This window comes from Chroicocephalus ridibundus, chromosome 3 (genome assembly GCF_963924245.1).
Source record: "Chroicocephalus ridibundus chromosome 3, bChrRid1.1, whole genome shotgun sequence".
Taxonomy (NCBI): Eukaryota; Metazoa; Chordata; class Aves; order Charadriiformes; family Laridae; genus Chroicocephalus; species Chroicocephalus ridibundus.
This window is the reverse complement of record NC_086286.1, coordinates 105249216-105263831: the sequence shown is the minus strand read 5'-3', so window position 1 is coordinate 105263831 and position 14616 is coordinate 105249216. Positions and strand designations below refer to the sequence as shown.

The 14616-nt window shown below is 37.1% G+C and overlaps 1 protein-coding gene across 2 annotated transcripts in view; it reads right to left on the bottom strand.

The window, feature by feature from the left end:
- CSMD1 (CUB and Sushi multiple domains 1) overlaps positions 1–14616 on the bottom strand; it is a 1197532-nt gene that overhangs the window by 95961 nt on the left and 1086955 nt on the right. For both annotated transcript variants that reach the window (XM_063330346.1, XM_063330347.1), the window contains exon 48: positions 10562–10708. In XM_063330346.1, the coding sequence (XP_063186416.1) occupies positions 10562–10708 (147 nt within the window). The remainder of the gene's footprint in view (positions 1–10561; positions 10709–14616) is intronic.

Here is a 14616-nt window from a genome sequence, read left to right as displayed (position 1 = left end):
CCTTTAAATGTCTAGATTCGCGACTTTGATGTCACAGTACATCAAAGTCAGTATTTCTAAGAAATGCCACCCAACAAAAGCATCACAATTAGGTCCTACATTAAAGATGCTGAAAAACGTTGGCATCTGTTGAGATTCTACTAAAGAATTATAGTTCTCAGATAAGCAATGCTATTTCTACTAGAAATGTCATTTTCATACATTCTTTCACTTGGGGAAATATTTCAAAAAAAATGAATCAAAAAGGAAAAAAAAAAAAACAGGATGAAAATCAATAAGCTAGAATGGTCCAGTAAAACAATTGTTTGGGGTCATGTTCTGTATTCCTTATAAGCACAGTGACATTCAGTTACACGCCTAACTAAATGAATTTAATTACTGAAATACTCTTTAAATTTAGAAAGAGATTTGACATTTAAAGAAGCACAATAAATATGGCTTTAATTTTCTTTTCAACTTATTAAAGAAAAAAATGATATTATTGCAACCCAAGCTGTTTAAGACCAAAAGACTAGTGGTTAAGGCCACTGAAGTCATCTTCAGTAACCTCATAAGCACTATATAATTAAAAATATCCTAGGAGACCTTAAGAACAGCATGTGAGTCCTAAACACAATATGCCATTCAGACAAAACTCCAAATTGATGTCCTGAGTACTGCAATTCTAAACAAAAAATACTTGCCACGTGATATGCAACCCTGTAGCCCAGTAATACAGTATTGCCTTTGCTAGTAACAGGTCAAAGACTTTGTACTGAGTTTACAAGTCCTCAAGACCAAGGTTTGTCAGGCTGGTGTCACGTCAGCCTTTTTTGACCTGCCTGCAGCTATGTTTTCACTTTAACTGATTTTTTTTTCTTCCGGTCAGGTAGGTTTAAAGTAGACTATATATAGTAGAACCATGTGTAACTTGAACTTTACCAAGAGCAGAGTGTAAAAATGTCTTAGCAAACAAAAATAATCATAATTTTTGTTTGATCCTAGAGTGAGGAAAAAATCATCGATATCACATTCTTCCTGTTGAAGGACTCTAGCTGCTGATGACTTGCATTATCTCCCCCAAAACAGCAACACCAAACTGAAGCCATTGATCTTGGGTTCCCAGGGAGCAATGGAAGCATGACTGTAGCAGCAGGGAAAAGGTTAGACAATGGGAATTGTGTGTACAGCAATTATAACCATACTGGTTTTCTGTATAGTAGCTTTCCTTTATTATTCTTTTTTCTTTTTTTTCTTTTTTTTTTCCTATAACCATTTAATCTGGACTAGTAATTCTTTTTTTAAACTGATAAAATTTCAGTTATACTAACAGTAAATTCCTTGCTAGACATATAAAGCATGGGGTTTTTACCCATAAAAAGATTTTGAGCACAACAGGTTGCAGTTTGTGTTCTGATTACCAGGGAACTTATTGTCATCTTTTAAAATGTGGTTCATTTTAACAATCTATAGTATATATGAACCTCTAAAGAGGTCATCTTTCAAGTGGCATGAAATATGAGACATTTAGGCTGCTGAATTACACAGAATGATATCGAAATACTGAATACTTCATGGGGGGGCCACAGGGGAAATCTATCAGTCATAGTTGTTGCTTATGTTGTAACAATTAACAGTGCCCAGAGCCCAAAGGCATAGTTTAAACTCTCCAGTGAACTAAGTGGTATTCAGAAAAAAAAAAAAAATCAAGCAAAAAAATCTTTTGAACTAAGAAGAAGAAACTGATACAAGAAAACAAGAGGATCACAAAACAGCAATATCACTCAGAATTAACTTCAACATCACTTTGGCAAATATACTTAAGTCTATTATTGCAAAAGGCTATATTGCAAATCCCCTATAGAAATACATATTCTTCTTCCCCAGCTACCTTGATGACTCCTGTATATCTGCTGCTTTGAACCATCACTGCAAACTACTGTTATTACTGCTTACTTTTCCTGCCACCCAAGTGTCTCTGAGTGAGTGGCAGCGGTTGCATGGGGTTGGAGAAAATTGGGAAGAGATCTGGGAACTGAGATATCTTTGTAAAGCTCTGCGGTCATCTGACATTGTGAAAGTTAAAGGAAGAGGTTCAAGTGTGAAAATAAAGCTATGAGCCGTGTTTGACTGGGTAGGAAGGCTGTAACCGAGTAAAGAGAGAAAGAATATTTGACACAAAAGTACTGGGTTTAGGAGCCCATGGGAAGAGCAGTCGTGACAAACTATGCAATGAGATCAGAAGTAGGAAGGGAGGGAGTGGAAGATAAGAGCCAGTGATGGAAACAAGAGAAAAAGAAGGACCTGGTAGTCTATTAGAAGCGGCATCAAAAAGATGAATGTATCGGATACTGAGATTATGTTCAGAATGAAATTTAATGCAAAGAAACCATATGTATGATTCAGGGAAAGAAACTGAAAAGTAAAACATATAAAATCAATTGGAATTGACTAGTGAGAGAGAGAGAGAGAGAAAGAGAAGATCATGGACTGAAACAAGGAAGAAGGAGGATAGTGAATTAGGGGAGACACTGCAAAGAGGAAGCACGGGAAATTGAAATGGGAAGCTAGAAGGGAGAGAAAGACTGACAAGAGCTAGATAAAGAGCTATCTTACATTGCCTACCGAAGAAGCACTAAAAGTAGACTGTGATTTGTAGGGAGGGGTGGAACAAGGATGGAGATCAGACAGAAAGGTTGGGGAGGACAGCAAGACCAGCTTGGCAGAGGTATTTTGACCAGAATGAGTGTGAGGATTGGGACAAACTAGGTATGGTGAGCAGGACTACATGAGTAGTTAATTCCTTAAAGTACAAGGACTAGTTCAACAAAGGGCAGTACAGAAAGGACCCCACACGTGAGAAAGAGGCTGTGCTCACAGATTACCAAATTTTACAATTCCATGATGGTTAACACTGTCTTGGAAATCCACATTAATGTGCATATTTCTCTTTCACTGACCTGACCAAAAAGTGGAGGAAGTCTACTACTCTGGTTGCAATAGATATCTATGTATATATAAAATTTTAAGTATGGCTGATAAAACATGTTTACCATCATAGCCCCCCCATGGCAATATGCCTGGGATTTTCTGTTTGCTTGTCAGGTACTTAGAAAATAATTGAAAACAACATATCAAAAAAACAAAACAAACAAAAAAACCCCAACTTCATTAGGCTGAAAAGAATTTTACAGACAACCTGTTCCAGTGTTTCACCACCCTCAAAGCAGAGAATGTCTTCCTAATATCTAACCTAAATGTACCCTCTTTCAGTTTAAAACCGTTACCCCTTGTCCTGTCGCTCCACTTGCTGATAAAGAGTCCCTCCCCATCTTTCCTGTAGGCCCCCTTTAAGTACTGGAAGGCTGCTATAAGGTCATCTCTTTTCCAGGCTGAACAATGCCAACTCTCTCAAACTGTCTTTGTAGGAGAGGAGCTCCAACCCTCTGACCATCTTCGTGGCCCTCCTCTGGACACACTCCAACAGGTCCATGTCCTTCTTTTGTTGGGGGCCCCAGACCTGGTCGTACTACTCCAGGTGCGGTCTCATAAGGCTGGAGCAGAGGAGCAGAGCCACCTCCCTTGACCTGCTGGACACACTTCTTTTGACGCAGTCCAGGATACGGTTGGCCTTCTGGGCTGCAAGCACACATTGCTGCCTCACGTTGAGCTTCTCAACAACCAACACCCCCGAGATCCTTCTCCTCAGGGCTGCTCTCAATCCATTCTCTGCCCAGCCTGTATTTGTGCTTGGGACTGCAACAGCCCAGGTGCAGGACCTTGCACTTGTTGAAGGCCTTAGTCTGTAATCTGATGATCATACTCTGGCTTTGGATAGGACATTTACTTTAAACGATATAGGGGACAGTCACTACTTATTCTTTCAGTACATATACCTTTGTTTTAAAAAAAAAAAATCTAATTGTTTAAGATGAGCTTCTAGGCCCTATTAGCTTCAAATTACTCAGGCACTGTTCAAGATATAATTTGTGTGGGGGTTTTTTTATGACAGTACATGTATTATCAGGATATTACATGACTATTAATTAATATATTTTCACAAAATTACATTAAAGCAAGAATCGTTGCTATTATCCCCACTTTACAGATTAACACTTTAAATACAGAGAATAAATTAAAAATACTAAAATTTTAACTATTTTGATAACTATGGTCTGATTTTTCCAGCCTAGTGTTATATGTTTAACCACAATCCACACTGACTTCAGTTGCGGCAGGATCCACTCAACACTTCAGTAACTGAAATTTAGAAGTATGATACCAAAAAATCTTCTTCCAATTTCTGAGTGATAAGTGATATGAATCATATATGTTTGGATAATATGTTTAAAATAGTTATTTAACATAGATCAGATCCACCTCCTGCTATTACAGAAATGTTTATTAATGACAATGTTTTAAAGTAGCAGCAGTAGGTAGTTAGTATGTCAGAAGCCAGCAACAATGCTGCAGGCAAGCAGTGCCTGTAGTCCTCATCTATGTCAAAAGCCCTACCAAAACTCATAGTCTTTTGTGCTGCAAAGGCAGTGAAATATGAATAAAGGCGGCTGATACTCAAGAATTTACTATGTCTAAGCTATACATAGCATGAAAAGAAGGAAAGCATTTGAGGCAAATTATTTAACATTCTGAAGATGGATTTTTATTTTACAACTCTGAAAAATCTTGTTGAAGACTCAATACTTACTGAGACAGCGAAGGAATATTGATAAGTCTCTATACAATTTCCTTCTTAAACTACAGTTTGGTAATTTTTAATCTGTTCTTTAAACTGAACTCACTTCAGAGTCCAGGATGAAGCATACATAACATCCTCTAGGATGAGGAACTGACATATTAACTGAAGAATCACACACAAGGCAATAAATAAAAAATGTCTGAAGATCTGGAGGGTAAGCAAATGCTTGAAGAATGTCAGACTGAAAACCACAGTCACTGTCAGCTGAGTGAAAATTCTGGGCTTAAGCAGAAATGTCTACAGAGTGCTCATAAAATATTGCAGTCTTGCATCAAGGACCACTGGGATAAAATGCTTTTTTCTCTCAGCCAGTTTCTGAGAGGGAATCTGTCCTGGAACTTCATGAGGCTTAGCTGATACAGGTGCAATGATACAGGAGTGCTGTCATCTAGGAATGACAATGTATCACAAAATGTGATAAACTTCTGTGAAGCCATTCCAGTGACCTGAAGTAGATTTACATTTACAGATTTAATTGACTTTTCCAAGTGACATAGCATCCACGTTCTTTCAAGGTCTCTTAAACACCAGTGTTTTTTGCAAGGCAAGACACTGAACATTTTCAGCTCGCTTGTAATCACAGTGTCCATTTGTCACTTGCAATTGAAGACCAACAGGGTAATAACTGCCTGGCTAAATCACACATCACAACTCAACTGATGTGTGGACAGCAGCACAGATAAACACCAATTTTGCATTTGCAGGACCATGTTCTTCCTTTCTTAAGAGCTGGAACATTTAAAGTGAGATTTTTTTAAAGCTGTATGAGGCACTCTGTCCAAGGGAAGCTCAATTAAATAATAATTTCCAATTCCAAATTAAAATTCTTTGAAACTGGATGTCCAAAGCCCCCAGATGATTTTGTAAATCTGTCTTGCAGTGAATTATATGTCATTTTCTCTAGGAATTTATTTTAGCAAAGGACTTAACTTCCCAGCAATATCTTTGGTCAATAGTCCAAAAACATATACAAAAAAGATACTTATAACTATCCACTGAAACTCTGCCCTATGTTTGAAATTATAAATAAATAAAAATCCTTCTTTGAAATCCCATGTTGCCTTTGTTTAGCTTATATGATAGATGGTTTTGTTGACAGATAAAAAGTCACAGCTTAGTTCACTGCTTCCTTTTAACTTTCCCTTTTGGATCCTTACTTGTCATCATCACCATACTACCAGGGGATCTTATGTCCTTTGTGCTGCTATTCTTGAAATATCCAGTGAGGCAGAGGTTTACTGTGATTCTTACTAGGAGGCTGTGCCACCACACAGAGGGAGCTGGACAGACAAGGGCAAGCATAGGTTAGGGGCTGACCTACAGGCTGACCTGGAAAGCAGCTCTGAAGACAGACACCTGGGAGTCCTGGTGGGCAACAAGCTGACCATGAGGCAGCAATGTGCCCTTGTGGCCAAGGTGGCCAATGGCATCCTGGGGTGCATTAAAAAGAGCGCGGCCAGCAGGTCGAGGGAGGTCATCCTCCCCCTCTACTCTGTGCTGGTGAGGCACATCTGGAGTACTGTGTCCAGTTCTGGGCTCCCCAGTTCAAGAAGGACGGGGAACTGCTGGAGAGAGTCCGGCAGAGGGCTACCAACATGATCAAGGGACTGGAGCACCTCTCTTATGAGGAAAGGCTGAGAGACCCGGGTCTGTTTAGCCTGGAGAAGAGAAGACTGAGAGGGGGTTTCATCAATGCTTATAAATATCTAAAGGGCAGGTGTCAAGAGGGTGGGGCCAAACTCTTTTCAGTTGTGCCTGGGCACAAACTGGAACACAGGAAATTCCATCTTAACATGAGGAAAAACTTCTGTACTTTGAGGGTGACAGAGTACTGGAACAGGCTGCCCAGAGAGACTGTGGAGTCTTCTTCTCTGGAGATATTAAAAAAATGCCTGGACACGTTCCTGTGCAACCTGCTCTGGGTGACCCTGCTCTGGCAGGGGGGTTGGACTAGATGATGTCCGAAGGTCCCTTCCAACCCCTACCATTCTGTGATTCTGTGATTCTCACTTTATAGATAAGAAATCAGATGCTGTCTTAAGTGATTAGGTAAGGTCACACAAGAAAACTACACATACCTCTTCTGATTACTAAAGCAGTTCCTTAATTAATGGACCATCCATTCCATATGTTATTTTTCACTTTAAAATGTACAGTATAAAACCAGAGAACAATACTCAACCAAACAACAAAAAAAGGTCAAGCTGCCATTCTTTTTCTTTTGCAGTTTATCTTTAAATCTAATATGTAAACAGTATGAAAACAGCAAGGTAAATTTGCAAAGGCCTGTTCCCTTTTTAGTGACATAATTGTGAATGTCTGCATCTTCAAAAAATTAAGTATCTGACTAAATAACCTGCTATTTACAATACAGATGTTCTTACTGATGGTTCAACATTTATAAATGAACCTGTTCATATTGCTCTTGATTCAAAGTACTGTATAAACCCCATTGTGTGACTTTCCTGCTGTATTTACTACAGCAAATCACCATCTAAAAGTTTAGGAACCACAGAAGAAACAATTATAAAGACTCTGATTAACTTCTTCATACAATTCCCTTCTCATTTCTAATCAGCTACTGGAAAATGTAGAGACAAAACCAAACCAATCAATAGCCTTTTCTTTTAACTAAAAATAGAGAGGAAATAGGAACAGTTGTTTCACAGGTGCAATGCTTAAAAATAAGATGAAATGAATGGTGACGAATTAAGCTTCTTGCAATAGCAGATGAGGTTACAAGAGCAGAATAAAGGTAAAAGAGAGATCTATGGTGGGTTTAATAATATCTCTCTCTCTCTCTCTCTAGTTCTACTGCAGCTAATTACAAATTAGCCAAGTAACCACTTGCTGTATTTACTCTTGAATGACTAACAAAAAGTTTTTAAAAAAAGCCTGTAAATGTTACAGAGGCAATGGGAACTTGCAAAGTAGCAAGTCAACTACTCTGCTTCCCAAATCACCATGCATCCAGCTGCTGTGCCAAGTACTGTAGTGCACTTTCATTCTTTCCGCCAATACTTTTTAAAAAAATCATCCCCCTCTTCTTTGTTCTGCCTTTGTGCTAGCTTGCTTGGGTAGGAATGTGCTTGCATGGTTATAAACTATTGAGGGAATACAAAGCCAAGAAGCAGATTCTGCAGGTATCTTTCACAGCAATTTCCAGGTTTCATCTCTTAGAGAGTGAGTTTCCTAGCCTGGGCTCAGCAAGTTCCGCTTTCTGCACTCACAGATCTTCCCTATTTGTAATAAACTGCATAGTTTTGGTGGAACCCAGCTGCACCAGGAAGTCAAGTTCAAACACTTCAAAACAACGAGCAATCATTAAAAAAAAAAAAGTATTACAGCATGCAATATGTTTTCCTTATATTTTTGGCATCCATTTTAGTGATTTTGCCATACTACATACCTTTCAAAGACAAAAGGGATTACTTCGCTAGGGCTGCAAGAAATTTTAACTGATGCTTCCTCTCCTAGTTTCACTGTCCTATACAGATACTCACTAGATTAAGGAAGAGATCATTTAATATCTAGGCATTAGTGCAGTCAGGAAATTTATTATTTAGATTAAAATTATGCTAGTGCCTCTATAATATTCAGAGATCTTAAAAGAATATCCCTCTGCTGTAATGCTGTATCTCTTTTCTACTAAGATTTAGTAAAAATCCTTAAACCACAAGACAGAAAAATACAACATTAGACAAATAGCTTATAAGTAAGCTTGCATGCTAGAGGCAATATTAAGCATTCCTCCGAAAGCTTCTAGCACTTCTAAAAAGTGAAGAAAATTTGTATCCACAAATGAAATCTAGTTGTGACAAAACTACAGTTTGCAAAATTTTGTGCACTGGCATAGCTGGAGAAGAAGGGGAGGGTTGTGGGAGGGCAGTAATTCATTTCAGTAGGGTCTTCATTATGAGGAAGCCTGCTGGCTCAGTCACAGCTGCCATGGTATCAATAGCCTTTTTGGGATCTTGTATTTTTCCTACTTTCATCATGTTGCTTTCCCTCATTAAGATTCAAATCCAATTGTTTATGCTGCCGCTCACTGTTACTCTTCTTTCATGCTGATTATTTCCATTGAATCTCATGTAAAACGTACAGAAGTTTAGAGAAAAATGCAGGCACTGACAGTGAAGCGGAAAAAGCAAAACAGTTGTTTGTTCCTAAAACATAGCCATAAGGATTGCATATCTCTCTCCAGTCCCCCAATTTTATTATTAGTTGCAGCTAGTGCCATAATAATTGATGAATTGAGCCTAGTAATTAGACAGACCACTTCTTCGCTACTGCAAAACATGTTTTGTGTACACACAAAGGTGTAAAGTAATTTCTCATTCCTCAAAAATCAGTCTCATTAGAAACTTGACACTTACAAGACAAATCCTTTACAGAACTCTATTTTTGTAACTGTGATATTACTTCCTCACTTTAAATTCACAACAGAAGGCCCACTCCCTTCAGTGCCACACATCTGAGGGTTATGACAGATTCTCTTTGTTCCTTTCACCACACTCTCAATCCATCTATTAGGTCCTGCAATTTACTTTTCCCTATGAAAAACTAAATGAACCTCCAGTATGCTTGAAAACAACTTCCTTTTCCCCCACCCCTCAGTTTCAGTTTGTCTGTAGTAATACTCCAAATGCTGCTTGCAAGGTGGACATAATACTTTTACTGTTTTTTTCCCCGACTGCTCACAGTTCTGCTCATAGGTCTTAAGTCCCCAAAACAATGATCACTACTATGCTCTGAGCTCAGCCCTGATCTTCTATTTCACTATCAAGAGAAAGTTTCCAGAGGTTAGACAGCCAGTGCACGGATGGTACAGGAAAGGTGTGAGCTCTGTGAAAATCATCTCCCTAAATGGCATTTTGCATGAATAAATGTGAGATGCCTGGTGCGTGATAAAATGATCTAAAACATTCTTAGTATTCCTTTCTCTACTTAATTTATGTTGACATTAGGCACCAAAATTAACACACACAACCTTTACATTGCTAATCAAGTCCAAACACAGAACAAGCAAATGTTAACAACAGACAGCAATTATCACCTCTGTCTCTCACTATTTACATCATGTAAATGATCCATAAGCCAAACCTTTTAGGAGCAATGTGTCTGCAGATGTTGGTGTGAAAACATCCTAAATACACTGCTAACTGAGTAAAGGTCAGTATGTCTACACATAGAGTATAATCCAGTATTGCAATACTGGTAACTGATTTTTTTTCTTAATAAGGGACATAATTTTAAACACTATTTGGATAGACTATTTACATATTTTCTTGCCACCACAACACCAGATTGACATGCAGCTTCTTGAAGAAGTGAGGGATATTCTTCCCTCTGGTTTTCCATTTATTTGTACATAAAGAAGAGCATAGGAATAAAAATTGTGACCTGCAACTCAAGGAAATTTTAAATTTAATAATTTTGCACTGAATTGCAGGTGGAGTAGCACATACCATTTCAGGATCAAAAATTCTCATTCTTGAGTACACCTGTGTAAATCTAAGGGCTATTCCACCCGCTACGTTTCAAGTGCCTTGCTCCAGGTCTGCTAAACAGAGAGCAGGTTGCAGAGAGAAATATTCATTGGAGAAGTATTAATCTGGAGATCTTTGGCAAAACGGGAAAAAACAGAGTCCAAGTCCTGTGCTTACCTTGAACTTGCACTAGAATGATGACACATGGTCAAAACGTACATTATAATAAATTATCTTCAAAGAAAGAGACATTATATTACAAGTCCTAATTTGATGCTAAATAGTATATGTAACCACGAAGTACAATTTAATGGAAATAATAGTTATAAAATACCTGAGTAACGGATCTTGAATCCTTTCTTGCTGGTTGCATGATCAGTTGACCAGCGAAGATACAGCTGATTCATTTTGCTTGTAAAATTCAGTTGTCCAGTATGATTTCCACTTAAAGCAACCAGTAAAGGGCTTTGCCCAGAAGAACCTTTGGAGATGAATAAAGAAACTATTGAAGCTTTTAAGTACTACCAGTTTAAGTAATCCGTTCCACATTTTAACTCATCGGTGAATGTGAATATACAAGGAAAGAATAAGAAATAACGTGGCACATCATTGCCAGTGAAATAATTAACAGAACTCTATTTAAACTATCCATTCCAGTTTTAGGTTTTCACTAGAGGACACAATAAAAAAATCTTGGTACAAACAAACTAAAATATAAAACAATGAGTATTTTTGCCATGAACACTGAAAAAATAGTGAATTTTTGTTTTTTAAATTAATTTCTTTTTGGGACAATTACTTTGAATGAAGTTATGTTTCTGCTCCTTGTACTTTTATATCTATTATTTATTTAAGCTCTTTTCCAACTAGTGAGTGGTAGCTAATCTATATATTCTTTGATATTGTACAGCTTGTATAATTTTAACCACCACCATAGTACATAGTGAACACTTTAGCTAAAAAATGCTCTGTCACATATAAGATGATCACAGTTTCACTGTGGAATACACTTATGTACAAGTGCTATGAATTTATAATACATACTTCACTAGGACTCAGTACTGTTAAAACATAGTGTGTTTATTATAGTATCATTTTAGTGTAAAAAAAGAAACAAACACTTGTACAGGATGTTGATAAAACGTGTTGTGGCACTAGACCGATATCTTCACTACAACAAAATCCTAGCAGCACAAATAGTGATTTGGGGGCTAGCTATATAATAAAACAACATATATGCAAGAAGAAAAATAATCCATATATCAAGCCAATCTCCAACTGAAAGCTTTCTAAAACATGAAATGGCATCTTCTTCCTCCATATTACGTTTTCTCCGGCTGAACTCCTTCCTTTCACATGCTCACTACGCCTTTTGCTCCACATTTTTCAAGTTTAGGAAAGCCATGTTCAACCAACATTATCTTGGCCACAGCAGTTATTTCAAATAAAGAGGCTGCTTCATTCATTTTTGCTGAGTTTGAGCAGCTGCAGCCTGATCAGCTCTTCTTCTGTTGCATGAGAACACAAAAATAAAACTGAATTCAAAGGACACCTAAAAATTGAATATAATCGTTGCTAGCCTTCTCCCCCTCCAGTCCAATAAAAAATAAGTATATTTTCTGATCGGGACATTTCAGGTACCAAAGGGAGGCTAGAGAAGCCACAGCAAACCATAAAGATTAAGACAACCTCCCAGTTCTTAGGAACTGCAGTTCAGTCACCATAATGACAACACTACAACTAAATAAGCATTACTAAATAAATTCTAACTAATAAATACATATACAAAATAAGAAAAAATAAGCATAGCTTTAGGTGCAGGTTGCCCAGCATGCCCTCATCAAAATGCTTTGTGGCTTGTTTGTTTTTCATATTAGGGAGTTAGCATTTGATGATTACAGTGTATGATAACTGATAAGGAATGCTAAGGTCAATTCCTACTTTTGCTTGAAAAAATGCTCTAGAACATGACAATTCATTTAGTTTCTCTGTGCTTCACCCTGGGCTTTGTAAAGTCTGTTTAATACACTTTATTTGTTACAGTTTGGAATGTGTATGTTCTTTCAAAATTCTCAAATAAAGGGTCTCAAAGAGTACAATTACAAATAAAGATCTAGTACATACAAAGAGATGAGAATCTTTCCTTGTTACTGATCATGAATTAGTTTGCAGCACCACATGCCATACTGCATTTTTTAGCCATTGGGAGATCAGAGGAATGGTTCAATATTTTTTAGTTTGCTTTGTTTTTCCTGGAGTTGAGTTTCAGTTTCTGTACCTTAACTAGCAGGCAGCTCTTCAGATGATGTTCAGAAAAGTCTGCAGCATGACGTAGGTGTTCTTGAGTCTGATTTTTTTATTATTATTTCAGAGTTTGTCTATATAAGGAAATAAACACTCAGCTTCTGGTGTGCTGACCTGTCATATGATGCTTTCCAGAATATTAGGTAAAAGTTGCCATTTCTGTCTATTTTCAATGACAGAATTTTGTTGGTTTATTTCAGGGGAAAAAAAATAATCAAAGAATATTTGCTGTATTAAATGAACGCTATTCAGTGTAAGTAGCCTGAATACAGTGTTTTGAAGTTCAAAAGCCTTTAATAATTATATTCATGGTACATTTTATGGCTTCTCTGGTTTAGAATACAGATGGCATTTCCCAAGAGTCTGACTGATAAGTGGGAATGGCTAATGGGCTTATTGTTCTCAGCTGACCAGGCTGGCCTCATTGACTGAATGCCAATACTGATCATCATCCAGCTGCTTAAGCACCGTAATTTACAGTGTAGTCACTATTTTGTTTTGATTCCCAAGCTGCCTTATTAAGTAATCAGAGACCTGTGCCTTAGCAAATAATATTTCTCTAAAAGTTGTCTTGCCAATCTTTATATAGTTTCTGCATAAAGTTTGGTGACGTATCTTTACCTGGTATAGATAGATCAGTGCAGTTCTAGTAACTTACATAAAGGCATGCTGTTTTAGACTACACAAAGTCCCAGGATATGACATGTATTTATTGCAAAATGCAGGAATACAGGGAAATATCTAAGCTGGCTCTGAACGAGCAAGTCCGAGTTCTATCTATCAGTGGAAACAGTATAGCCATATCAGCACTGCCTTCTGCCCCAACAAACTCGTCATGCTGAGATGTAGAACTAATTAGCTTAGCAAAGCACATTGCTAATGTGGCCACAGGGACACAAGCAAGTATCTCTGCAAGGCACTGCAATGTGCCATATTAAATATCAACTTGTTGAGAGCTAGCTCAGGAATCTCTACATGGCACTGTATTGAGAGGTTATAAATATGCCATTATCTTTCTCATTTAGGTTTGCTGGTAGGTGGTAGAAAAAATGACTTCAGTAGAGCTGCACTAGAGATGAATTTGTAAGAATGTGATTTCATGTCATGAAATGACAATGCTTAAAAATGTAGTAACTGTCATAATTCGTCTCTCAGATCTATTATTGATAATCTGGTTTCATTAAATTTAAATGTATAAGAAAGAAAACAAAAATCTTCATCGGGAACATTAAGCAGTTTCAACAGAATTTTTCAAAAGAAAACAAGCAAAATGATCAGACCACTAGAAAACTTCCAGGCACACTACATATTGTCTTGATGTTAAATACAAAAAGAGTGGAGTAAAAGACAATGTTAATTTTTCAGACTATTTTCTCCACTAACCTGCCAAGGACCAACATACACATTAAAAAGAAAAAAAAACGCTAATGAACTGTCTTTTTTTCAAAAGAATGAAAAATATTGTGGTTTTTTTTCAGAATGCTGCTATCAAAAATTGAGAATATTTTAGAAATTTTAGACATTAAAAATCTACTTCTTAAGAAAAATACTTAGAGAAAGATACCTCAAACATATGACTTTTTAATATTTTTCTTATTATGAAACTCCCACAGTGAATATTAATCAGTTCTATCATAGTTATCATACATTCTTGGTTAATGAGGGAAGATATGATAATAGTCTCCAAGTGAATAAAAATATATTAAAGAACAATCAGGGACTAGATATTCTCATCAACCAATGATAACAGAACAAGTGATAATAAGATCACAATTCAGTAAAAAATAATTAATTAAATAGGGCCCTTTGAGATGTTGCTGCTGTGAGTAACGCTCTAGAAACTGAGGTTTTGTCATTTCTTTACTCTTTGTCCCAAAACAGATGGTCAAATTCTTTAACTGGGGTATATATTCAACCACAGTACAGCACTGGTTCTGCTATGCTATGGAGAAAGTAGACTGGGTATGCGGAGTCAAATTTGAGCATTTAGCCTCAAATAATTTTATTAAATCGGACAAATGAAATTATACCACCAAAATATTTCCTCACCAGAAATGATCCATTACAAAACAGCACATTAAATTC